The sequence below is a fragment of the Schistocerca serialis genome, chromosome 3 (genome assembly GCF_023864345.2).
Source record: "Schistocerca serialis cubense isolate TAMUIC-IGC-003099 chromosome 3, iqSchSeri2.2, whole genome shotgun sequence".
Classification (NCBI taxonomy): Eukaryota; Metazoa; Arthropoda; class Insecta; order Orthoptera; family Acrididae; genus Schistocerca; species Schistocerca serialis.
In genome coordinates this window covers 15,321,040-15,348,802 of record NC_064640.1, presented here as the reverse complement: position 1 = coordinate 15,348,802, position 27,763 = coordinate 15,321,040, and the positions used below count along the sequence as shown (strand labels likewise).

The window sequence follows — 27,763 nt, the reverse complement described above, 5'->3', positions numbered from 1 at the left end:
TTGTCAAAACTTATTCTCTGTTTAACTTCACTAACCCTGCCAGAATCAAGATTTTAATTATCCCGCGTTTACTCACCAGTTAGGCATTATCACGTGTTTTCTGCGCTGTTCAGCGAATAGAACTCCAGGGGCTTCTAATCGGGGACTGTACAACTGGCCTTTAGTAATTTAGCGATCTGGCAAAAAATACGTAATCTTCCTTACCTGTTATTCCTCTTAGTCATTTATTTACACTCTCGTAGTCTGAATCCATGGATTTTGCTAATAATTATAACAACGCTGATCATTCGCACACCCAAGCATCCATGTAAACAGCGATTGGCACTCACCCCATCCCCTTTTGTCTGCGGGAAAGTTTTTTTTTTTAATGCGATGGGGATTCCCCTAGCAGAGACATCACGTAAACTAGGAATGCATTCTAAAATCAACCTATGATTTGTTCAGAAATGAACTTAGAATGTGTTCAAAAATGTTCAAAAACCAACAGGGGAGTGTTTCAAAATCATATGAATAATCACTAGACCAATGTGCACTAGATGCTAGGCGCTTTGAGAAACAAGGTTTTATCTTCAAGAATATGAATCTGGCACCCCTGAAACTGCTGCCCATGGAAGATACCCTGGTTTGCCAACCCCCCCGCAACCCCCACCCCCTCCCAATCCCATACATTCGGGCCTGCTTCCTTTCATGTTTAAATGATGGAACTGATTGCTCTGGGCTTTAGAGTACTATTCACAACCATTTCATATTGGGATTACAGTGGCATCAGTAAACAGCTTTTGAAGCTACTATTTTGAAACTTCAGTGTAAAATTCTTACACTTTTCACAATAAACATGCTGCCTGTTGCAGTCTTCTATCAATCTTTGTTTTAATGTTGATTAATTTTAAAACTGGGGAATCTCTTCTTGGATACCCTGTTCACAATTACATATAATGCTGTTGTGACCGTGCTACTTGCGCAAGCCGTGTGTTTTGAAAAATTCAACTGTTTTTTGTTTGAGATATTTTTATGTGTGATACAGAATCAGAAAAACACTTTCTTCTTGTATCAACATACCATACATTTGATGGGTATGTGGGGTGGTTGAAAGTGTGAATAATTAGTAGTTTGCGTGTCTTGAAAACTGAAGCATTTATTGATCAATAGAAGACCACTGCTTAGAGCACCTGAAGAATTTGACTGGGTGAGTTTTATCAGAGTACTGTGTATAAAATGCAGCCCTCACTTGGTTATAAGCCTGCAAACATACCATGAAAAGCATTTGTTGCAGCCTTCAAGAGCATATGGGAGATCAGTATTTCCTACCAATTTATCTGTTTCTTCAACAAAAGTGATACATTTGTGAGAAAAATTCTAAGGAAAACAAAAACTGGAAAGCATGCAATAGCGCTGTAAGTCACCACGGTTCTTCTAGGTTCACTACTGCAGTTCTGGAAACTGTACACTAATGATAGCATGTGGCAGGGAGCTGGTAGCCAAATGTTAACACATTGCTCTTTTATTTTGGTTTGAAAATTGGCACTTGTTGCCGATATGCAGGTGCAGTGCTTTGAAAGGATTTTCATGATCAGAGTATTAATTGTATCTGCGCCTTGAAATGTTAATGACAAATAATTTTTCAGTTCCTCTGATGCACATTTACAGCTTCCTTCACTTTTAAGTGTCAGTGGGTTTTGTTTATTTCACCTTTTACACATTAATGCTCTTAGTGTTGTTGCTGATGAGTTTTAATGTTGTTCACATTAATTTCCAGACATTGAGTCCTGAATTCTGCCTAGAGTATGCAAAACTATGGCTTGCAATACTAAATGTAGACATGAAAGGCATAAAACAACAATGTGAAGTCCTGGGTGTTAAGGACATGTATGGCCTATGTGCTTGTATGGTCACTGGAAGGACATGGGAGTCAATACAGAGTGGGCTGGAAAAGAAGAATTACACAAAAAGTGAGGTATGTTGTTGTTGTTGTTGTTGTTGTTGTTGTTGTGCATCTGTAATGTTATCCTGTTAACAAGAAATATCCTATAGGACTCTCATTTTAGGATTTTTTGTTTTTAGATTTCTTACTTGTAAAAACAATGTATAATATACAGTTCAATAAATGAGTGGTGTTTAGTTATTTAGTTGTGTATAAATTATATAGATTTATATCTGTATCATATTAACTTCCAAAGAAAAAGGTGTTTCACTCATATATAGAATGTATACTGTGCATTAAGGCATCTTAATTATTGTTAGTAATGTTACTACAGTATAACCCCACTTTCATGTTCCCAGAATCAACATTTTCTCACCATTAACGACATTTTTTATCACTCCTGTCAAATTTCCTATGTCCACAATGTTAATTCGCACCCAGTTTTGCTGTAACATACTTATAATTATCCTGCGATTTGCATTTTATGAAAAAGTGTTCGTGGAGAAAAAACTGACGTAATTGAGATTAAATGATGCTGTCAAGGCATTGGCCATTAAGTAGTGTTTGTAAATATTATATGGTTAAATGTCTTGACACCAGTGTGCTCTGTTCAGCACATCTGAACAGTCAAGGAGTAAAAGTTGGAACAATTCATGCAGTACCTTGTGATGAAGCAAGCTGGGATAATTTTACTTCCCCTCTTGTTTTGCCATCTGCCTCCTTAAATTCGTTTTTTCAATTTCAATTAATTACCATTAACATATGTGAGTATAATCAGCAATTTCATAAAAGAGAAAGGCTGGCCCTTAGTCTTAAAGAATATAACACCAGATCTAATTTTGTGCTTAGTTTTATGTATGTAATTGATATTCTAATTTATTTCAACTATTCCTAGTTATTATCTTTTGCTATAAGATTAAATCAGTAATTGTTTCATTACTACAATTCTATTGTTGTCATATAAACAAATATAAATTCTGTACTAATTATAAACGTTTGGAGGAACAACTAATAGTATTCTTAAAGGATCTATTTGGTTCTATTTGAAAACATGTTAGCAAAACCAGCCCTTATTTAATTCCAAAGTAATTAACAGTTTTGTCAAAAGTATTGTTTGCGTAACAGTATTTGTTAATTTCATCATTTAAACAAATAATTCGGCCTAACTCTTGTAGTAGAAGAAACTGTTAAAAAGAACCAATTTTTTGATGTATTCAGTTAATTTAATGAACTAAGTTTTAATTGTACTTTCTGTAATTTTAACTTTGAACAGTGTGTAGTTTTGCCCCCCGTTATTGTGAGGATATATAAAGGCCCAATTTTTGGTCACGAGACAGTCAGCCCACAGCAGTTTCAGACGCGGAGCCTGTGTTGGTTAGAACGACAACAGTGCATCAACTTAACAATGAAATAAGTGTTACACGATTAGGCCATGTGTTTAAACAATGACAGTATCTGCTCCATACTTAACTTTCTGAATTTTGTGGTTAGGTTTTTACTGCTCGTCGATGTTTAATAGTAAACTATTGTAGCAGTATGTGGAGGTTTGCCTGAAAACTATTAATGAGACTTCTGGAAAGTTTAAACAGTGCACTGGCAATATGTAACTGTGTATTATTCGAGGTGTGTGTGTGTGTGTGTGTGTGTGTGTGTGTGTGTGTGTACAGTGAAACTAAAAGACTGTGAAACACAACTGTGCATCTGTCGGCTACATTATTTACAATAGACAGTAGTTGCACTTCGCCCCCCCTGCCCCCTCCCATTTTTTTCGGTGAATGCGTCGTCACCGAGGACAACAAACTAGGAGACAAAGTAGGTGAACAGGCAAACCTCCTGCCACTGTCAAGCTCTACTCGGCGTGGTGGCTGATGAGAGTAACTAGGTTCATTCAAATAAAGATATCATGACCAATTACAACCATTTCCAAACTGTCTTTAGTGTGCATGTGTAGCTTTGTGTTTTTTGTGATTGTCCTGACATCTTTGTGAAATCAGATTCAGTGCATTTCATCATTTGGTTTCTTGTAACACCAGTTGACACCTTTGCTGACTTTGCAGTGTTCCAATGTTTTTGGTTGAAGCCTAGCACCAATTATGTATTTTTTCAAGCTTAGCAAGATGTGTTTCAAGAATTTATTGTCATTACCAAGTTCAATATTTACGTGTGTATTTTGTGAAGTTTCACAAACAGTGTGTTTGATAGGTTGCGTATGTGTGGTTTTATATGTAATTGAGGAGCCACAGTACCTGATAACCTCAAAAAGGTGACTACAGTGCAAGAGACACAGAACAACACATATGCAAACAGCACACAAAATACTTAGGTTAATATTTCCACTTGACAATGAGAAAAATCGTGCTAAGCATGAAAAAATACGTAACTGGTGCAGTGTTTCATTATTTAAATAGTGAACGACATTTGTACTTCCTAGGCAATTACCAGTTCCAGTTACACCAGTGGTTTTTATTAGATAATAAACCTCTCTCAGACAATAAACAAGTCCCTGACAAGTATTTGGGTGCCTGTTATGTACATATATCATTCATAAAGTGCAAAAATGCAAAGGGGGTTTCTATATGTAACTTTTACCGCTTAAAACGTTATTTCCCACGTTTTACGCCATTTTTTAAAAGTCCCTCAAAAAGCGTAAACGCAGGGTTTCACGGAATTTGTTTAGATATTTGACAGTTCCTAATGTTAAGCTTGCTTTTAAATGGGTTAAATGGCTCTGAGCACTATGGGACTTAACATCAGAGGTCATCAGTCCCTTAGAACTTAGAACTACTTAAACCTAACTAACCTAAGGATGCACACACACACACACACACACACACACACACACACCCATGCCCGAGGCAGGATTTGAACCTGCGACCGTAGCGGTCGCACGGTTCCAGACTGAAGCGCCTTGAACCGCTCGGCCACACCAGCCGGCCCTTGCTTTTAAATTTAATTTTATTTGTCTGTGGTACATCATCAGCTTGCAATTTTCTTTTCTTTGCAGTAACCTGATAAGAGTTCTGATTGCTAGATAAATACATGTCTTACAGGGAAGATATTATTCAATAAGATTATGAAAAGGATGGATTGCTACTCACCCTGTAGAACAGATGTTGAGTCGTGTACAGGCACAGTGAAAAGTCTGCTATACGTTTAAGCTTTCAGTCAGAAAGTCTTCTTCCAGGGTAGGAAACACAAACATTCATGCAAGCACAACTCGCACACATGACCACCATTTCCGGCCACTGTGGCCAGACTGCAACTGTGCCTGCGCCCGATAGCAACAGCAATCTGGTATGGATCATAGAGGTAAGAACGAGGCATGATATGATATGAGATGAGATGAGGAGAGGGAGAGGTAGTGGGGTAGAAGTGAGGGAAGGTGTAGCACTGGTTGTGGGTGCATACAGGGACATGGTGGTGACAAGTTAGGGCTGCTAGGTGCAGTTGTGAGGTTGGGGGGAGGGCAAAAAGGTGAAATAGAAATAGAGAAAGGGAAAGAGACTACTGAGTCATTAGCAGAATAGAAGGCTGTATAGTGCTGGAATGTGAGCAGGGAATGATCCTTCGTACCAACACCAGCTTTTCTGAATTGTGCAGATGGGACCTGCCCCTGCACTGTATCCTACATTCCCATAACCCTCATCACCTCAACCTGTGTTTGTCCTCGCCGTCCACCTATCTATCCCCTTTCTTTCTCCCGCTCCATTACTACACAGCCCTCTATTCCCCCAACGTGCCCACTCTTTCCCTTTCTCTATTTCTACTTCTCTTATTTCCTGCTTCCTCACCCCTTTGCCTCAACCTCCCAACTGCACCTAGCAGCCCTACTCTGTCCCCACAGTCCCTGCACACTCCCACAAGCAGCAATAAAACTCCCCCAACCCTGTCCAACTACCCGTCTTCCTTCTCGCCCCGTGTCACCTCCTAATCCCCACTACCCACACAACATTACTGTTCTCATTAGGTGCAGATGCAGTTGCAGTTAGCAATCTGGCCACTGCAGCCTGAGACTGTGTGTGTGTGTGTGTGTGTGTGTGTGTGTGTGTGTGTGTGTGTGTGTGTGTGTGTTTTGGGGTCTTCTTTCAAAGAAAGCTTTTTGGCTGAAAGCTTAAATGTATAACAGTCTCCGTTGTGCCTTTTTGTGATTCAGTGTCTCCTCTGTGTGGTGAGTAGCAATCTGTCATTTTCCTAATATTACTGTTATTCCATCATGGATTGTCCTGTTTTTCAGGGAAGATGATGCCTTTGATGTGTTAGAGTTTTTGTTTAGCCAACCCTGACAATCACTTAGTGAAGCATCTTTGTCCTGTCAGTGCCAGTGGTTCACTTGTGTAAGTGGTAACTCAAGTTTTCAGCATAGCATTTGCCCCAACATGAGGTCTGTCAGATAGTAAGACCTCCAGTATCCTAGGATACAGTTATTTACTGTAAAACATTTTTTGAACATGCAGAGCATTTTTTTGCAGAGTTGCAAAATAATGTTACAGAGTTATTACTTTTGCTGTAATTAAATAGTTTATTTTTTCCGAACAGGGACATCCTAAAATATATTTTACATTTATTTGTTGCAGAAGGAAAAGTTTCAAGAAGAAATACCAAAATGGTTGCCACAGATAACAGAAGTACTTGGGAAAGTAAACCGTGAAATGCTCCTAATATTCAAGAGCAATGATTTACTAAGAGGCATTGAACACACTCTTGGAACGGAATCAAGGTATACATATAATGAAGGGTTTTCACTGCATTTAAATAAGTTTGAAATTTCATTAATTAAAACTTCCGGGCTGAGTTGCCGTGGTCCATATATAAAACTGCTTCTCCTTCCTGACGTTTCGTTGCCTACTGCGGGCAACATCTTCTGAGGTCGCCAACTCACCTCAGATGATGTTGCCCGCAGTAAGCAATGAAACATCAGGAAGGAGAAACAGTTTTATATGTGGAGCACGGCAATTCAGCCCGGAAGTTTTAATTAATGAAGACGCCGGCCGTGAAAGCTTACATGTTACGATAAGTTTGAAATTTGTCTCGGAGTATGATAAACAGGCAAGTCTATTATGCCACTGCTGATACCCAGAGTAACCACAGTGTGCAGCATGGACAACTACTACACAGCTGAGTGTATCCCAGAAGATCCTGGTTAAGTTGTTACAGATTTTTAAGCATATCCCACAGTGTGTCAAGTATGTGCAATACAAAAGTCATGGTTTTTGTAAGGATAGTCAAGGCACCAGTGAATGGCTGTATACCTACATCAGATGTTTGTCTTCAAAGAACATTCTTTCAAAATATGCCTAAGACAGTTCCCACTCTTGGAGTCCTTGTTTTGTTGGCCCTGCTATCCTCCTGGTTATGTTGGCTTTGCGATTTGGTTTTGTTGTGTAATTACCTCATCCTTTTGGCATTCTTTGGTCCACCTCTGGGGTTTGACCTCCATTACTAAATTTCTGTTCCATAGAGTGAGCCATTTGGGAAAGAGCACCTTACCTAGTGTCTCTGGCGTGTGCCCTCCTCGTTCCTTCCATCTTTTCCTTTGCGTCGTCGTCTGATGCTAGGGTCCATAGCCAGCACAGTAGCCAGCCTGTGAGGTGGGGACACTATGTGTGTTTGGTTGAGTCCCCTGAACACACTTCTGATACCTGAGCTGTGACCACCTTATGTAAGCCTAGAAGTGGTTGCTTGTCATCGTGGAGCATCGGAACTCCCGGAACTGGCCGCCGTGTCAGATGGCCCTTGCTGTAGCTGAGTGGCGCTCGTGGGGAGAGCCCCTGAATGGAGTGGGTGGTATCAGGGCGGACGCTATGCAAATGAAAAGCATACGGGTCCCGAACTCTGGCCATTCTTCTACAGCCATCTCTCTGAATGAGTAGGATTTCTTTCATGCTGCTTCTTCTGCCCCTTCAGCCTTCCCTTCCCTGGCTACCCCCTGGGAGGAGGGTCAGGCTCGTAAGCTAGGGGCGAAACCTTTCCCCGCTATCTGGTTTGCACGTGAACTGATGGGGATACTTTCACCACTACCAAACCTTTATTTTTTGTGGAACACATTGAGGACAAGTTTGGCGAATTGGTCTCTCAGAGCAAGATGCGGTCGGGTTCGTTGTTGATCAAAACTGCTTCAGCTGCCCAGTCTGCGGCCAGTTGGGCCTGTGACCATCTTGACACAATTCCTGTGTAGAGTACCCCCACCAGTATTTGAATATGGTTCAAGGTGTAATTTTTCACAGGGACCTCGTCCTTCAAACTGATGAGGAACTTTTGGACAATCTCGGATGGCGGTGTGTTCACTTTGTTCGGCATGTTCAGAAGGGTCCGAAGGACAATAGCATCGATACTGGTGTCTTTATCCTGGCCTTTGAAGGGATACAAGGGATACCCTCCCTGAGGAGGTCAAGATGATGGTTTATCGATGTGACGTGAAGCTGTACATCCCATCACCTATGAGATGTTTTAAGTGCTTGCGTTTTGGACACATGCCTTCCCGCTGTTGGCAGGCCCCTCTCTGTGGTGACTGTGGACGTCCCCTCCAGGAGGGGAGTTCCTGTGTTCTCCTTCCTGTGTGTGTTAATTGTCATGGTGATCATTCTCCACGTTCAACGAATTGCCCGGTTTATAAGAAGGAAAAGAAGAGACAGGAGTGTAAGTCCCTTGATCGTCTAACCTACACTGAGGCTCGTAAGAAACGTGCATCTCCATCCTTTGTCCATGATGTCTAGCTATGCTTTAGTTACATCTTCAACCCTTCCTCCCCTTTCCTTACCCCAGTCCCGCACCCCTCTCTTCCCCTCATCCCCTGCGGTTCCCAGACCCTCCCCTCAGAGTGCCACTCCCCCTCCCCAGTCAGAGAAGTGTCCTACTTCTTAGTCATCTGGCGGTCAAGGACGCTCCTCCCGGGACCTCCCTTCCTGGCACCTTCCGGGTCAAAGGTCTGCTGCCACATGGCGACCATGAGAACCACGGTCTGTGGGCCCCCAGGTCACCGCTCTCTTTCTGTTCCAGATCTTGGTGTAGTTGGCTCCTTTTTGCAGCACAGTCCTCCTTGATCTCAAATAGAAAAGAAGAAACAACGTAAGTCCCAGGACAGGGAGCCTCTGGTGTCACCAGAGGTCTCGTCCCCACCTTGGCAACTTGATTTTGAACTGCTGTTCATGGATGTTGCCCCCTCCTTGTCGGTGACAGATGGTGACCCGGCGGCATGACTGGCTTTAGGATGTTCACCACTCATTTGAATCATGGTTCTGTGGTTATCCAATGGAATTGTAATGGATATTACCATCACCTTCCGGAATTGAAATCACTTATTTTGTTTTACTCTGCAGCTTGTGTGGTTCTACAGGAATCTCATTGTACTAATGACCACTCACCAACCCTCTGTGGGCTATGTGCTTTCTGTCGAAATCGAGTCAGCCCCATGCGGGCCTCTGGTGGTGTTTTTACGTTGGTCCGTCCAGACGTTGCTAGCACATGGATTCCTCTTCAAACTACATTGGAAGCAGTTGCTGTTAGGGTCCACCTGAACTCTGGGGTCACACTTCGCAATCTTTATCTCCCTTCTGACAAGACTCTTACTCCTGCTGCTTTAACTGCCCTACGTAAACAACTTCCTCCTCCCTTCCTCCTTCTCGGGGATTTTAATGCCCATCATCCTTTGTGGAGCAGTGCATTTGCATCTAGTCAGGGTCTTCTCATAGACCAGTTTCTCGCAGACCACGACTTGAGCCTTCTTAATGATGGCTCCCCTACTCATTTCAATGCCGGTCATGGTACCTTTTCTCTTTCTTCTCCCTCCCTCCTCCCTTCATTACACTGGTTGCCACTTGACGACCTTTGTGATAGTGACCATTTCCCATTGATTCTCTCGCTCCCTTCCCACTCCTCAATGGACAGGTTACCTTGTTGGTCTTTCCAAGGCACCGATTGGCCTCTATATACTGCATAGGTCGTTTTTTCTCCCAATTTTTCGGGTTGTATTGATGGCGTCCTACATGATGTGTCTGACAATGTTGTTCGTGGTGTTTGCCTTGCTATCCCACACTCATCTAGACCATTTCGCAGCTGGCGGTTCCCGTGGTGGAGTACGGCCATTGCCATTGCCATCCGTGATCGCCATCGAGCTTTGCAACACCTTATGAGGCACTCATCCATTGCCAACTTTATTATTTTTAAACACCTTTGCACTAAAGCCCGTTACTTAATCAAACAGAGCAAACAGGTGTGCTGGGAACGCTTTGTTTCTTCCCTCGCTTCTACTGTTCGTATGTCACGGGTATGGGCTACACTTCGCTCTCTCCAAGGTTGCCATCGGCAGTCTACCCTCCCTGGCCGTCACCTCCCGGGTGGCCTTTGCATGGACCCGTTGATTCTCGCAGAACATCTTGTGACCCATTTTGCATCAGCATCAGCCTCCTATCCGGCTGCTCTCCGTCACCAGAAACAGCGGGCCGAATCTTCCGCCCTATGTTTTATTCCTGGTCAGTAAGTATCTTACAACGAACCTTTTAGTGACTGGGAACTTCTTTCTGCACTTTCTTCTTCTCCTGATACAGCCCCTGGCCCAGACTCCATTCATAACCAACTGCCTCAACATCTCGGTGCTCCACAAAGGCAACATCTTCTCCAGGTGTTTGACCGTATTTGGCTCCAGGGTAAATTCCCTTCTCAATGAAGGGATAGCATTGTGGTTCCTGCCCTTGAGCCTGGTAAGAAACCCCGTTTGTCAAAAGCTATCAGCCAATTAGTCTGACAAACGTCGTTTGCAAGTTACTTGAATGGATGGTAGCCTGTCGGCTCAATTGGGTCCTCGAATCTCAGGATCTATTGTCCCCTTACCAGTGTGGCTTCCAAGAGGGACGGTCTCCGATCAATCATTTGCTTCGATTGGAATCCACAGTTGGGCAGGTTTTTTTCCAGCCCTGCCATTTGGTTGCAGTATTTTCCGACCTTTGCAAGGCCTATGACACAGCTTGGCGCCATCACATCTTTCATACACTTCATGAGTGGGGTCTTCAGGTTCCACTCCTGATTTTTATGTGGCAGTTCCTGTTCCATCGGTCGTTCAGGGTTTGGGTTGGTACTGTTTTTAGTTCTCCACGGACCCAGGAGAATGGCATCCCACAGGGTTCTGTATTGAGTGTACTTCTTTTCCTCATTGCTATAGATAGTGGACCTGTGGCGTCCATCGGTCCTTTGGTCACCCCTGCTCTGTATGTTGATCATCTGCATTAGGGTTAGTTCATCTTCGATGGCCTCTGTAGAGCGGCAGCTCCAGGGTGCTATACGGCATGCCTCTGCATGGACCCCCTCACATGGATTTCAGTTCTCTCCTTTAAAGTCGCCGGTGGTCCACTTTTGTCGCCATACTACGGTCCACCCCGATCTGGAGCTCCATCTCTATGCACGACCATTACCTGTGGTAGCAAATTTTCATTTCCTTGGTCTTTTCGACAAGAAGCTCACTTGGTTGCCTCATATCAGATTTCTGAAGATAGGATGCTTCCATAAACTCGATGTCATTTGCTTCCTTGCCCACAACTCCTGGAGCGCGGTTCATTCCACTTGTCTCCGCCTTTATCCGGGCTTTACTGCTGCCTCACTTAGACTACGGTTGTCAAGTTTGTGGTTCGGCTGTGCCTTCCACACTGTGCCTCCTGGATCTGGTCCACCATCGTGGTGGTATCCATTTGGCCACTGGTGCCTTCCATACTAGCCCTGTAGATAGTTTCCTTGTTGAAGCTGGAATGGTCCCCCTTTCTGTTCGGCGGTCCCAGCTTCTGGTTTCTTTTGCAATTGCCGTCCATTACTCTCCCACTCATCCTTCCTATTCTATCCTGTTCCCAGACCAAGGACATCGCCCACCTGATTCCCGCCCTCGGGCGTATTTACCGGTTGGGCTCCGCCTTGCGTTTCTTCGCCGTGATTTTCAGCTTCCTTCTTTGTACTGTCTCCCACGTTCTCTCGTTGGTTAGTTCCTCGGCCCCGAATTCGGATGGATCTCAACAGAGGTCCAAAAGATTCCATTCCCCCAATGGTGTTCCTTTGTTTTCGCCCACGCATTTTATGGGAGTTACGGGATGCTGTTGTTTCTTACACTGATGGCTCTAAATCCGCTGATCATGTGAGATATGCTTTCACGTCCTCTGCTGGCATGGAAAATCATCTCCTGCCAACTACATGTGGGGTGTTTACTGCAGACCTGATGGCAATTTCTCAGGCCCTTCCCTTTATTAAACAGTCCCAACTCAACCGCATTTTGTTATGCACAGAATCAATGAGTGGACTTCAGGTTCTTGCCCCATCCCCCCAGCATGTTCAGGGGTTAGAATAGGGCTGAGGTATTCCTGCCTGTCATATGAGGCAACTGAAAGGAGTGTCACATTTCGGCCGTCATGTGATGGTCCCCCTGTAGAGTTTGACCTCCATTCTTCAAAATTTTCCTGAAGAGCGAGCCAATTCGGGAAATGACAATGAAGCCTTAGTTTCTTGTTGAGCATTTAGAGGACAAGTTCGGGGAGGTGGAGGGCTTGACCAAAATGAGATCTGGGCCAGTCTTGATCAAAACAGCATCTTCTGCTCAGTCACAGTAGTTACTCACTTGTGACTAGCTGGGAGATGTTTCTGTAACCATCACGCCCCATAAGACCTCCTTTTGCAGCCTGACAATGAGCCAATTTAGAGCGGCAAGGTGTACATTTCATCGAGCACGTCCACTGGGGTCCTAAGGATAATCAGGTTGCCACCAGTGCCTTCATCTTGGCCTCTGAGTGTGATACATTGCCCGAGAAGGTCAAGGTGATCGTCTACCAGTGTGATGTAAAGCCCTATATCTTTCCCCCGATGCGGTGCTTTAAGTGCTAGAAGTTCAGCCATATGTCATCCCACTGTACTTCCAGCGTCACATGCCGAGATTTCAGACGCCCATCACATCCCAATATTCCATGTACCCCGCCTTCCATCTGTGTCAGCTGCAAAGAGCACCATTCGCCTTGCTCGCCAGACTGCAGGATTCTCCAGAAAGAAAGAAAGGAAAATCATGGGGTACAAGACCCTGGACAGACAGACCTACTCTGAGGCCAAGAGAAAATTTGAACGTCTGCATCCTGTGTGTATGACATCGTCTTACGCCGGTGCTACAACAGTTCTGGCACCATCAGCTCCGCCAACCCAGGTCACCTCTCAGAGCTGAAAGACTACACCTGCCCCGTTGATGGTGAGGGGGCATTTCCCTCCCTGTTGCTCCTGCACTACCTACTTCGGGAGCAACACCCCCCCCCCCCCCCAACCATCAGGGACATCAGTCCCCACTTCTAAGCTGGAGAAACGTAAGTATTCTTTGGCTTCTCTCGCTATGAAGGGGTCCCATGGGTCACCCCCCCTTCCCAGGTTTCTTCTAGTGGGAAAGAAGACACCCGCCACTGGCTGAAGAGCCCAAATGCAGCTGGTCGTAGGGCTTCACGCTGACCCCAGGGACTGAGCCAGTGAAGTCCTCCCAGCCAGGGACACCCAAGGAGCAGCGAGAGAAATCCAAAAAGAAAACCTCCTAAGACCAAGGAAATTGCGGTGGCACCCACACCACTGCTACCTACTAGCTCTGCGGCTGAGAATAGGGTGGAGATTTTGGTGTCTGCTGAGGACCTAGATCTTGCTGGACCCTCAGACACAATGGATATAGACTGCTCAGGCAATAAATCGGTGGGAAGCAGGTGCCTCTTATGCCTAAACTGCCTCATTGTATGTTCCGTGCATTCCCAGTCTCACGGTGTTATCCTCCAGTGGAATTGCGGCAGTTTTTTTTTTTTTTTTTCGATCGCCTGGCTGAGCTATGGCAACTGTTAGGCTTTACACCTGCTATCTGCATTGCCCTCCAGGAAACCTGGTACCCGGCAATGCAGACCCCTGCCCTCCGTGGCTGTACGGGATATTACAGGAACTGTTGTAACCTTAATCGAGTGTCAGGTGGAGTTTGCGTTTATGTCCTAAACTCGGTCTGTAGTGAAACTGTGCCCCTTCAAACACCTCTTGAAGCTGTGGCTGTCAGAATGACGACGATGCAGGAAATAACTGTGTGCAATGTATATCTTCCTCCAAATGGTGCAGTACCCTTTAATATATTAGCTGCACTGACTGATCAACTCCCTAAACCTTTCCTACTTCTGGGAGATTTTAATGCCCATAACCCCTTGTGTGGTGGTACCATGCTTACTGGCCGAGGCAGAGATGTTGAAACTTTACTGTCGCAATTTGACCTCTGCCTCTTAAATACTGGGGCCGCCACACATTTCAGTGTGGCACATTTTAGTTACTCGGCCATTGATTTATCAATTTGCAGCGCGGGACTTCTCCCATCTATACACTGGAGAGCACATGGCGACCTGCATGGTAGTGACCACTTCCCCATATTCCTGTCACTGCCCCATTGTTAGGCACATGGACACCTGCCCAGATGGACTTTGAGCAAGGCGGACTGGGGAACATTCACCTCTGCTGTCACCGCTGAATCTCCCCCACACAGAAACATAAATGTTATGGTTGAGCAGGTGACTAGCACAATTGTTTCTGCAGCAGAAAACGTGATCTCTCACTTTTTAGGGTGTCCGAGGTGTAAGGCAGTCCCTTGGTGGTCAGCGGAAGTTGATGAAGCAATTAAGGAGCGTCGGCGAGCTCTACAGTGGCACGCTTCTCTGGAGCACCTCATCGCCTTTAACTACTCCATGGCCGTGTTCGCTACCTTATCAGACAATGGAAGGAGGAGTGTTAGGAGAGAGATGTCTCCACCATTGGGTGGAGACATCTGTTTTAACTTACATAAAGCATACGACATGACTTGGCGACATCATATCCTTGCTACATTGTATGAGTGGGATATCCATGGGCCACGCCCGATTTTTATCCAGAACTTCATGTCACATCGTACTTTCCGTGTCCAAGTTGGTGGCTTCCATAGTTCCATCCATATCCAGGAGAATGGAGTCCCTCAGGGCTCTGTATTGAGTCTCTCTCTATTTTTAGTGGTCATTAACGGTCTAGCAGGAGGTGTCGGGCCCTCCGTGTCACCTTTTCTGTATGCAGATGACTTCTGCATTTCGTACTGCTGCTCCAGTACTGTTGTTGCTGAGCAGCGCCTCCAGGGAGCCATCAACAAGGTGCAGTTATAGGCTCTAGCCCACGACGTCCAGTTTTCAGCCACAAAGTCGTATGTCGTGCACATCTGTCGGCATTTTACCATTCATCCGGATCCCGCACTTTACCTTAATGACGATCTACTCATTGTAGTGGAGACATATCAATTCCTAGGACTGGTTTTTGACACTCAATTGACTTGGCTCTTTCATCGTAGTCACCTTAAGCAGGAGTGCTGGCAGCACCTTAATACCCTCAGTTTCCTGAGCAACACCAATTGGGGTGCAGATCGCTGCATGCTGCTGCAGCTCTATAGAGCCCTTGTCCAATCCCGAATTGACTATGGGTTGTAATTTATGCTTCGACAGCACGTTCACCTTTCCATTTACTCAACCCTGTGCACCACTATGGGGTTTGATTAGCGACAGGAGGTTTTAGAATGAGTTGGGTGACCAGCGTACTGTTGGAGGCTGGTGTCCCTCCACTACAGATCAGACATGCGCAACTGCTCGCCAGTTATGCAGCACACGTTTATAGTTCCCCTGGGCATCCAAATAACCGTCTCCTTTTCCCGCACGCTTCAGTCCACCTCCAGCATCGGCGGCCCTGATTTAAGCTAAAGATTGCGGTTCACATGCAGGCCCTTCTCACCGAACTGGAGTCCTTCCCTATTTGCGGTCTGTTCACATACTTCTCCGTGGTGTACGCTTTGGCCGCAGCTTCGTCTGGATGTTTTACATGATCCTAAGGACTTGGTTAACCCTGCTGCTCGCTGTTGTCACTTCCTCTCGATTCTTGACATGTTCTGGGTCTCCGAAGTGGTTTACACCGATGGCTCAATGGCTGATGGTGACATAGGCTTCGCATGTGTTCATGGAGGACATACTGAGCAGCACTCCTTGCCAGTTGGGTGCAGTGTTTTCATTGCAGAGCTATCGGCCATATCTTATGCTCTTGAGTACATCTGCTCATGCCCTGGAGAGTCATTTATCCTGTGTACTGACTCACTGAGTAGCATACAAGCTATTGACCAGTGGTACCCTCGCCACCCTCTGGTAGCGTCCATTCGGGAGTCCATCTGTGCCCTAGAACAGACCTGCTGTTCCGTGGTGTTTGTGTGGACCCCAGGATATGTCGGAAACCCCAGCGATGAACTTGCCGACAGGCTGGCCAAACAGGCGACACGGAAACCACTTCTGTAAATAGGCATCTCTGAAGGTTACCTGCGTTCTGTCTTACACCACAGGGTTTTCCGGCTTCGAGAGATGGAATGGCGTAACAGCACGCACAACAAACTGCATGTCATTAAGGAGACTATGAATGTGTGGAAGTCTTCCATGCAGGCTCCTTGTAGGGAATCAGTTGTCCTTTGCCCTCTCCACATTGGCCATATGTGGCTAATGCATGGTTCCCTACTCTGTTCCGAGGACCCACCTGAGTGTCGCTGTGGCTCCCAAATGATACTCGTTCACCTCTTGCTGGACTGCCCACTTTTGACCATTCTGTGGCAGACTTTTAACTTTCACAGCACCCTGCCTTCGGTGTTGGGCGACAGTGCCTCCACAGCAGCTTAAGTTTTACGTTTTATCTGTTAGAGTGGGTTTTATACTTCTATGTAGGTTTTAGTGTGTGTCCTTTGTCCTTCTGTTTCCTCCACGCTAGTGCGCTCATGGTGAAGGTTTTAATGTGTTGCAGAGTGGCTGGCTTCCCCTTTTTATTCTCATGATTTGCCAGCAACTGGAATTTGTTTTCATGTTTTACTCTCTTCTGTTTCTAGCGTCTATGTTTTTTTCTTGTCCTCTAGCTCCTTTTAGTGTTTGTTTGCCTTCCCTTCGTTCTTGTGGCTTTTCCTTTCTTTCCGTTTTGTGATATATGTTTCGTCTGTTTTATTCTCACACTTGTGGCATTGTTTTATTAGGTACAAGGGACCAATGACCTCGTAGTTTGGTCCCTTCTCCCACCTTTAAAGAAACCAACCAACCTTCAGCCTGTTGACCGGTCTTTTTCCCACCATCCCTTGGTCTCGGCCATCCATGACCATTTCGCTGATTTTCACTGTGCTGCTTGTTCCGTTGACTTCCTTTGGGTCCCTGGCCATGTGGGTATCCCAGGTAATGAGCTTGCTGATCGGTTGGCTGGGGGAGCAGTCACTTACCTCCACTTCCCTGTAACCCCTCCTGCCACTGATTTACGGCTTCATATCAAATCCCACTTCGCACAATCATGGGCCAACTCCTGGGAGGCTACCTCCTTGTCTAATAAACTTCGTGCAGTTTAGGTGACACCTGTCCCGTGGGTTTCTTCCTTCCACCTCTCCCGAGAGGACTCGACCACCCTGTGTCGTCTCCACATCGGCCATACCAGGCTGACCCGTGGTTTTCTTTTGCAAAATGAGCCACCCTCCCTTTTTGGTTGTGTAGCCTTCCCCCGTCAGTAGCCCATATTTTGGTGGAATGCCCCCTTCTTTTGGCTCTGCATATGAAGTACAGACTTTCCCGCACTTTACCTTTAATATTGGCAGACGGTTCCTGTATGGTCGAACTAGTTCTCAGCTTCCTTCGTGAAAGTGGTTTTTATTCTCAGTTTTAAGGTTTTTAATCTCCTCTGGAGTAGGGTCAGGGCAGTGAGGGTTGGGGTGTGTCTCATTGTAAGCTGTGTTAGGAAATTCCTGACTCTCCTCCCTGGCCAAGATCCTCTTTTTTCCTTTTACTGTGTTTTATCGCATTGTATATTTGGTTAGTCTCCTTTTACAATATGCCCTTTTACACTCTAGTGGTTGAATGCTTTTGAATAGCAGGTGGTCTTGCCTGTACTGCGTCATAGGTGGGATATTTCCTGGCTTGGGGTTGCCCACGTACTGACTTCCGTCCTTTTGTGTCTTTACCATTGACAACACGACTGCACTTTAACATTTTTAGCCAATTACCTTTTATCGTTATGACTCTCCTGAGATGTACATCTGTCCGAATGGACCACCTTTGAAACAAGGGACTGATGACCTTGCTGTTTGCTCTCTTCAACCCCAACCAGTCCAAGCTGCTGTGTTCTTAATGATCTAGATGTTGAACTCTGACCTCTGTTCTTTCCTTTTGTTGCCATTGTTTCATTAGACTATAATATTTCTTAGGCCATAATTTTATCAGCCATTTTATATTTATTTCTGGATAAATGTCCCTTCCAGACTTTCCATGCATGGCACTGTTCAGTTATAAGCAACTTGTTTTCCTTTCATATTTTCTAAGGTCGCCCACCTACCATTTACTAGGTCATCATGTCTTTCTTATCTCTTGTATTCAGCCACAGTACTTCCTTTGATCCATCTACCATCCATTCATCTACCTACATGTTCTCTGTGCCTCCATTTAATTTTCAGTACAGTCATAATTGTGTTCCACACCTGTCTGTTCCTTGATCGATTTGTTTATTTTCATCTGTCTTCCAGTAATTACCAACATAAATCTCTCCATTGCTCTCTGTGTTTGAATGATTTCTGTATTTAAAGTGTTTAGTGCCATAAGTCCAAACTCAGTAGTCTGGTGAATTATCTGAAACTTGAACTACAGATATTGTGGAAATGGAAAGTGCTATTGATGTGCAGTTTTCACAGGAAACATTGGTAATCAGTGGCTCGAATTGTTAGCCTGTCAGCAGATTGTAATAATACTTTGAAAGAGTATTTTTTGTGCAAACATACTCTTTTTAAATGGAGCAGTGCCTGTTGACATTAACAAACTAAAAGTAGGATAAATTAGAATTTCAGTGGTGTTAGTTGCAGGATTCTTGTGAGGTCTTTTAAGAGAGACACTTCGAGAAGTTCCCACACTGACACTTCTACAATACCTGTGGCAGCGCACACTAAATTAAACACCACAAGTGCTTACATGGATTCTGACCAGTAATGAGACAGTTGTGTTCAAAATGACCACCTACAGCAGCAATACACGCTTCCATCTAGTATGGAACCACTGCTGCACACATGCTAGCATTTCAGTGCAGATGTCAGAGCAGGCTGCAATAACATGTTTCATGTGTATACTTGGCATGTCCTTGTAGATAGTCTCTCTCAGCTTTAGACACAGAAATGTCTATAGGTGTCAAATCTGGGGAACGGACTGGTCAAGTACAGGTCCTCAGTGTCCAATCCAGTGATACGGAAAACATTCGTGAAGACATTCTGTAGTGCTTCATGCACTATCAGTTGGACAGCAGTCATGTTGTTATCACAGGTTTGTCCTAGTCTGCAGAGGAATGTCTTCTAGCATCCGTGGTAGACGGTTTGTTAGGAAGCTGCGATACTTACGCACATTCATTGTTCCATGTATGAAAAATGAGCCTATGAGCTGATGGCTCACTACCCCATACTATACATTTACACATCATGGACGCTGACGTTCCACTTGATGAAGCCAACAAAGATTGTCAACGTACCAATAGTGCATATTTTGCTGCTTTACTTGACCATGATTAGTAACTGTGGCTTCATCACTAAACAAGACTGATGATACATCTGGAACATCCTGTCGTAATGCCCATGCACAGAATTTAACAAGATTCTCAGTCGTTTCCATGCAGCTCTTGATGGAGAGAGATGTGATGAGCCTGGGACTTGCGTCAATGAAGAATGCACAAGACACTTGCCTAACGCGTACTACTTCCCCATGCTGTTGCACAGGCTCTAACATGTGGATAAACTGCACAGCTGTAAGAACATGAATTTCCTCTTCTTTAGTCATGACGTGTTTCCTACTGTTACATTTTCTAGGTGTTACACTACCAGTTTCATATAACTGGTTGAAGAGGTTCATAAATAATTGTCGAGATGGTTGGTGTCCATTGGGATATCTTGCCACATACACCATACAAGAACAAACTGCATTCCTCCTACACTATCCACACACCATGAGCATGTTGGTTTTTTCTGTATTGGTAAATCCCATCATCCACTCACAACCTACTGCTTTTACTGTCGCACACTAACTTGCTAACAAGCCACAATGCACTCATGGAATACACAAGCACACTGTCAGTGAACATAAGAACATTGTAGCAATTACGCAGGTTAAATGGCACAAACACGTGTCGGTGTGGAAACTTCACAAAATACAATATCTCATTAATGACTGGAACTAGAATCCTGCAACAAACACCACCGACATCTAATTTACCATACTACTAGTTTTAGTTTCTTAATGGCATAGGCATTGTTAGATTTTAAGAAAGTTTATGTTTGCACAAAATTACACTTTCTAGTTACTGTATTATTACACTGTTTATTGGCTAACAATATGAGTCCCTGACTACCAATCCATTCTGTGAAAACCACACATCAGTAGCACTTCACATTTCCACAATATTTGTGATGCATGTTTTAGGTGATTCACCCTGTATACAGTAATTGTAAACTTTCCTTCTAGACACATTGGAAGTGTACTTGTGAAAATTCTCTTTACTTTACCATAAAGACTCAAGATTTTTACCTTCTGTTTCCTTTTCTTATCCATCCAGTCATAGTTGTCAGCACTTTAAAGTAATAAACTCTATTAGCAACTATTTTCCTCACTTGTATAATTGGCAGTTAAATGCCTTGAATGATTCTAAGACCATTTCAGTTAATGAATAAACGTTTTCAGATAGTGAAATGAGAGGCAAAGTAAAATTTCTTTGATTGTTTATGGGCAACACACTGAAAATAGATAGTAATAAAACAAGAAAACTGTTAAAATTTTGGCATACATTGGCAAGTATCCTTTATAATAACCTGCCTTAAGAATACCAGTTGGATTTGCCACAACTTGCAGATGTAAAAGTGGATTTTGGACTACCTCAGCAATGAAAATGACAATCTAAATAACAGATGAGCATAATTTACTGTGTGCATTGAGAGACACCAGAGTGATTATATCTAAATTGGATTGAAAATCCTTGAAGAGGAAAGCAACCAATATCACAGTAGTTGCGAAGTGGAGTAGTTGCGAAGTGGAGTAGTTGCGAAGTGGAGTAGTTGCGAAGTGGAGTAGTTGCGAAGTGGAGTAGTTGCGAAGTGGAGTAGTTGCGAAGTGGAGTAGTTGCGAAGTGGAGTAGTTGCGAAGTGGAGTAGTTGCGAAGTGGAGTAGTTGCGAAGTGGAGTAGTTGCGAAGTGGAGTAGTTGCGAAGTGGAGTAGTTGCGAAGTGGAGTAGTTGCGAAGTGGACTTCAAAAATGCTGTAAGGTTGCTCAAATATATTCACTGGTTTTTAATTGTTTCTTGTCATGGCATGTTCTGGAAACATTCCATCACTCAATGACCTGTAAAATAAACTGTTCCTTTTTGCATGTGGTAGATGTACGACTGCATGGCTTATGTGAAAGGTACTGGTCAGGTAAACAACTTAGCATACAGGTATAAAAAAAAGTCTGATATTACGCAGTGGTCCAAATTCCGGAGCATTGGCTATTTTTACAAGAAGTTTACTGAATAACATTACAGAATAAAACTGTATGCATTCATTTCAAATAATTGTAACAGTTGTGGAAATCCTTTACAAAAACTCCTACTGTTTTACTATAATGACCATTATAAGACTCTTGTAACATCTACCACATGTAGAAAGAAATTTTTTTTGTTCATCAGGTTATCAGATGAGGGGATAATCCCGAAACACATCATGACGAACAATAAACTAATTCACAAAGTGTCCATTTTTAAGCAACCTTATAGCATTTTAAAGTCTGTTCCATAATTAAAGCGGTTGTAATAAAGATTGTTGGAAATGAGCGCTTGTAAACAGTCTTTGGCTCATTATTTCTATTTTGAAATAATATCTACAAACATGGCAGTTTCACTAGTATTTGGTGGAATGTCAACTAGACATTACAAATTGCTCATCGTTTTAAAATGGGTTATTCTTTTCTATTATAAATTTTAGTTAGATAACAAACTTTTTTGGAGCGTAGTAACTGATATCTTACCTATTCGGGGATAATCGTCTTATTAAGGTTGGGAACCACTACCTCAATATAATCATTCTGGAGCCTCTGAACTTCATCAAACATGCATGGAAAGTAAAGAGTAAATCAAAACAAAATTTAAATTGGAAGGCAGACAGAGACAGCTTAGCAAATAATTAATATGCTAAATGAATATGCAGTGTGTACTTCATCAGAACATAAAGACAAGGAAGGTTGTGTATCATAATTACCTGGAGACTTCAACAAATGCTGTGCAACTAGAACTGCTGTAGAAAAAAAAATTAGAAGAAAAATAATTAAGATGATATGTGTCAACAAACAAAGGACATCACTTCCACTGTCAAAAATTTGATGATACTAACCTTGCCTTCTGTGTACATTAAATTTATTTTATTCTATTGTTCTTGAATCTTTCTGTTTACAGCAGAGTCACAGCATCACAGAAAAAAATTTTAACTTACTTCATGCTGTTGAATACTCCATGCCCAAACATAAGAGTATTTTAGGGTGACCAACTCTCCTGTATTTTCCAGGATCTCCCATATTATACCATTATTTTTTTAATTCTCCATTGTTGACTGCTTGTTTGTCCTATGTATTTCATCAGTGACCACTGTTGTAAATATTATCCTATGAAGTATTATCAATAGTTAAAGTTTAATGTTCAATAGATCTCAAAAACTTTTCATATAATAATCTATAATATTGTCGATATGTAGTCTATTTTCCATTCATGCTTTAATGTGAAGAGGTTGCTTGGCTCAAGGGAATTTGAGAAGCAGAGAAAGAATGACAGTCAATGTATCTAGGAGTATAAGAGGGGAAATGTTTACTTGTTTCTCAGTCAGTAATGTCTTGGTTGGTTCGTACTAATCAGCTCTGGTACAAATAACACACAGAAGTAACAAGGCCTTTGTGAAAGAGGATTATAGACACATTCATGTTTAAATACACTTGCATTATTTATATCTAAATTGACTCTCCAATGCGACATCATTTCGCAACACTTGAAAAGAGTTTTTTCTCTTATGGACGGATCAGAGAAACAGCAGCAGCTTCGAACTTATTGATTTAAATGAATTTTGATTACAATTCCAAAGAGTTTCTTAAATATACACAGGCAGAGAAAAAATTGCAGAGTTCTGCAGCTTCTGTAAATAAGTACATTAGGGTACAGACACTGTATATGTGCAAATTTGTTAATGTTTTTTTCTGATTATATTTGTGTATTGTATGCAATGAGCAAGAAAATTGTTTTAATTAATTACATTCATTTTTCATTTCATTAACCCAAAAATGAGGGAACCTTGTAGGTGTGGAACATGTCAGAAAATATAACATACACATTTAAAATACTTGAGTGTAACACTTATTTCTGAATTTACACTACAAATGAGTCTTATTACACATTTTTGTACTTTTAAAAACTTTCTCTCGGTTTGTGGAGTTACCCTGATATACTGTATGATGTAATAGAGTAAAAGTAACAAAATATGCTAGTGTATTCATACTTGCATCTTCATTGTCACCTATTCCCAGAACATACGACGTACTTCTGTGGAAAATTTGTCAGTGTATCTCCTTTAAACCTCCCTTAAAATTATGCTCAAATGTTGATCGTCTCCTGTAAAGCTATGGTCAAAAATTGGTTACCCTAGAGTTTGTGGAGTTAAAAGATTTGCTTCTGTGATCTCTTGATTATTGCAAGTTGTCTTTATGTTACTCAGTTTGGATCTTTTAGTTTCAAATTTCATCATTTGTGTTATTTTTACGCTCAGTGTGTCCAGTTGGATTGAATGAGGATTAGTGTTTTTTGAAGAACTTTAACACTTCCTGGAATTTTTTCTGGCACTTGTATTACGTTTATAATGGGTGGATGATCAGTAAATAAGGTGGAACGAGCAACAATAGTAAGTAGTAAATGATTTATAGAGAACAGGAACAAGCAGATACCCTAACACTCAGTCATGTAGGACTTCTTGGGAAAAGTTCTCCCGTCAGAGAAGTAACTGCTTCAGTTCAGTGTTGTTGTTATTCTGTTTCTATTCTATTGAGAGTAAGCTGAACCACTGTAAAACACTGTCCCTAATTCCATGTTTATGTAATTTGATTCACTGAATTAACGCTTTTGTCAGATCTCATAATATTCCTCTGACCTTTTCACTGATACCTAATATTAAAGTTACCTTCGTATAATTTAACTGATGGCATATCCAGTGTGTGTGCTTTATTGGAAGCCCAGTTTTTAAGAGTTACATCATTTTTTGTAACAAATTTTTAGATTTGTTTTGCAGCATGTTTTTCAAACTGTTTTGAGACCAACACCAGAAGAGAAAAGGGGTAGTAATTCCCCACAGCTTCTGTCTATCCCATGCACATCAGCTCAAATAATTGGATTCTAATAATGAACATTAGTTGTGACGTAATATCATATGCTCTCTTGATTGCAAATGTGGATATTCCATTCTTCATTTCACCCAGCTGACTGTCGGTGTTTAAAAAAGAGGCGGTCTCTCTCTCTCTCTCTCTCTCTCTCTCTCTCTCTCTCTCTCACTCACACACACACACACACACACACACACACACACACACACACACACACACCTCTCTATTTGCATGCACGCACACTTTCTGAAAATGCGCTTCTATCAAGTGTTCAATAGTTTTATGTACAAAATTTGAATAGTTCTGCAGAATTTCATGAAGAAAACACCGGTAACTCATAAAATTTTAAAGTTGCAAAAATATTATTTGCCAATTGGTGAAAATAAAATTGTGAACACACTTCTGAATATCTCCCCAAGAGTGCTACAAAAAATCTTCATGACTTTTTTTTTGTGCAGGTTTACGAGACAATTGCAATAGTGAGAGACCTATTTTCACTACAGAAAATATATATGAAATCGCACTGGAGTTCTGCTGATAGCTCCGAACACAGTAATGGATAGCACCTCAAGAGTTTCAACAAAAAGCTTAACATAATTTCTTGTGAATATAATTGTTTATAATTGCAATACTTTACGAACATAAAACTTTTCGATCAGCTGAGCTGAGCAGCCCTAATTGTGATCAGTGCATGTAGGTACAAGTCTGCAAACATCCTGTAGACTGTCATTACGTATCTGACTACTGATATCCTCAGCAGTCGAGGTAGTTGTCATTTTTTCGTCTACTTATTGCGTTGCATTACTACTACTTTAATTTGATTTTTCTTTGCTATAGTTATCTACTGGATTTGAAGATAGCTGTCTCTGTAATGTGCTTTCACAGTCTGAAAAGCTTGTAAGAGTGTTGTAGGGTAGATTGATCTGAAAAATAATTGTTAAAAAAAAGGTATGTTGCACCATTTCCAAGTCAATTGAAGTTGAAGTCCACCAATAAGACTGTTGGGCATGCAAATTCAAGTGGCCAGCCAGAGGCAGTGTCACAAAAGTGCGCTTTGTTCAGTTTCCCAAAACCTAACAAGAGCAATACAAAAATTGGACATGGGATGGTAGTAAAGATTGAACCTGAACCCAAGGATGAGCAGTCTGGTGCACCATAATCTAAGCTATGAGAACAACTGACACAGATTGTGTCCGGCAGGCCACCTGAATTTGCACATGGGACAGGCTGATTGACTACTTTCAGCGCTAATTAACTCAGAAACAAGTCAACGTACCTAATTTTTCTTCTTAACATTACACTGATAGGAAAACATTGCAACATCAAAGAATAATTAATGTACTGTAAAGCAATTTTTGGAATACATTTATCTAGGTATCATACTTCTAACATCGAAAGAACACAAGTTAAAGTAAGTGTGAGATAAGCAATTGCAAATGTGAAATGTTGATACATTATTAGAATGCAATCATGCAAATATGCATGCATTGTGTTGTAAAAGTGCTGCATGTCAGTTTGTGGGATGGAGTTCCATGCCTGTTGCACTTCGTCGGTCAGTGCAGGGAAGTTAATGCTGTTTGTGGATGAGTCTGGAGTTGTTGTCAAATGAATTACCATATGTGCATAATTGGAGACAAATCTGGTGGTGATGTAGACCAAGGCAATATGTCAAGACTTTGTAGAGCATGTTGGGTTACAACAGCGGTATGTGGGCAAGTTTCCTGTTGGAAAACACCCTGTGGAATAATGATAGGAATTGCAGCTCACCAGGTTGAAATACTAGATTGGCAAATAAATTTACAGTTACGAAGCATTTGATAACTACAAAAGTACTCCTACTGTCATACGAATCGCACCCCTCCAGACCGTAACTCCAGGTGTAGGTCCATTGTGTCTAGCATGCAAACAAGTTGGTTACAGGTTCTTAATTGGTCTCCTCCTAACCAACACATGACCATTACTGGCTCAGAAGCAGAACCAGCTTTCATCAGAAATCACAGCAGACATCCACCCTGCCCGCCAATGAGTTCTTGGTTGACACCACTGAAGCCACAAATGGAGGTGGTTTGGGGTCAGTGGAATGCACGCTACAGGGTGACTGGCTTGGAGCTGTCCTTGAAGTAATCAGTTTGTAACAGTTCATTGTCACTGTGGTGCCAACTGCAGCTCCAATATGCTGTTGCATATGCAGTATGATTCGCCAGAGCTATACACCATACACATTGGTCTTCCCTATAAGTAGTGCCACATGGTTGTCCAAACCCTCATCTTCTTGCAACTGTACATTCTCGTAACCACCACTGCCAGTAGTGTTGTACAGTGGCTGCATTCCTGCTAAATCTTTCTGCAATGTCACAGAAAAAACATCCAGCTTCTCGTAGCACTATTACACGACCTCTTTCAAACTCAGTATGGTGTTGATACTGGAACGTTTGGCACCATAAAGGCATTCTTAACTAACGTCAACTCACCATATCCAATCTCAAAGGTAAACACTCTCAACCGTTACAGTGTATATTTAAAGCAAACCTGATATCCATGCTCATAGTGGTACTACTAGTGCCACTCTTATGTAACTGGCACACAAAATTGAATAGACATCATAACCTATCCTGTCTGCAGCTCGTGGTCTAGTGGCTGGCATTATTGCCTCTCGATCATGAGGTCCCAGGTTCAAGTCGCCGGGTTTGGTATATTTTCTGCCCAGGGAGTAGGTATTTGTGTTGCCCTCATCGTTTGTGAATGTTGCAAGATTGGGACTTTGTATGGCACTGATAACTATGCAGTTGAGTACCCCACAAACCAAACAACATAACCTATCCTGCAACACGGTTAAAAGCTTTCTAGGTTCTTTCTGACCACTCTGTGTAGTGGGTGTATAATAGCCAGCTTTTGACATTTACAGCTACAGTTTCATGTTATTAAGAGTATATTGTGATTCTAAAAACAAAATAAATGCACAAAGGATTATGGGTGTATTTGAGGTCTGTGTTTTTGTTGAAGCTACATTTTTTAATTGACTGCACATTAGATATAAATTGAAAAAGAGAGAAAATATGCATTTCAATTTCCTTGATGATACGGGAATGTCACGTATAATGCTGCTGACACTTTTACCTCTTCTGAAGTCCTTTCAGCCTCGTTTGGTGATACAATCAACATTCGTAGGAATTTTGTGTAGACTTGTGAACACTACTGAAACTTAATATACAGTCATTGTTCATTTATGTTAACACCACTGAAACATGACAGTGCATAGTTCATGATGGGGGGGGGGGGGGGGGGGGTTAAATACTAGACCCACACGACAATACTGATCCACTGTGGACTTACACATCTCTCCTTAAATATTTTTCAATGTGTTTCATTGTGCAAATAATGTATTTTACAGCCTATG

The 27,763-nt window shown here is 42.5% G+C and overlaps 1 protein-coding gene across 1 annotated transcript in view; it reads left to right on the top strand.

Moving 5' to 3' along the window:
• LOC126469674 (aarF domain-containing kinase 1) overlaps window positions 1-27,763 on the top strand; it is a 152,665-nt gene that overhangs the window by 124,258 nt on the left and 644 nt on the right. Inside the window, exons 6-7 of the mRNA XM_050096824.1 lie at window positions 1,757-1,954; window positions 6,496-6,638. Coding sequence (XP_049952781.1) covers window positions 1,757-1,954; window positions 6,496-6,638 — 341 coding nt within the window. The remainder of the gene's footprint in view (window positions 1-1,756; window positions 1,955-6,495; window positions 6,639-27,763) is intronic.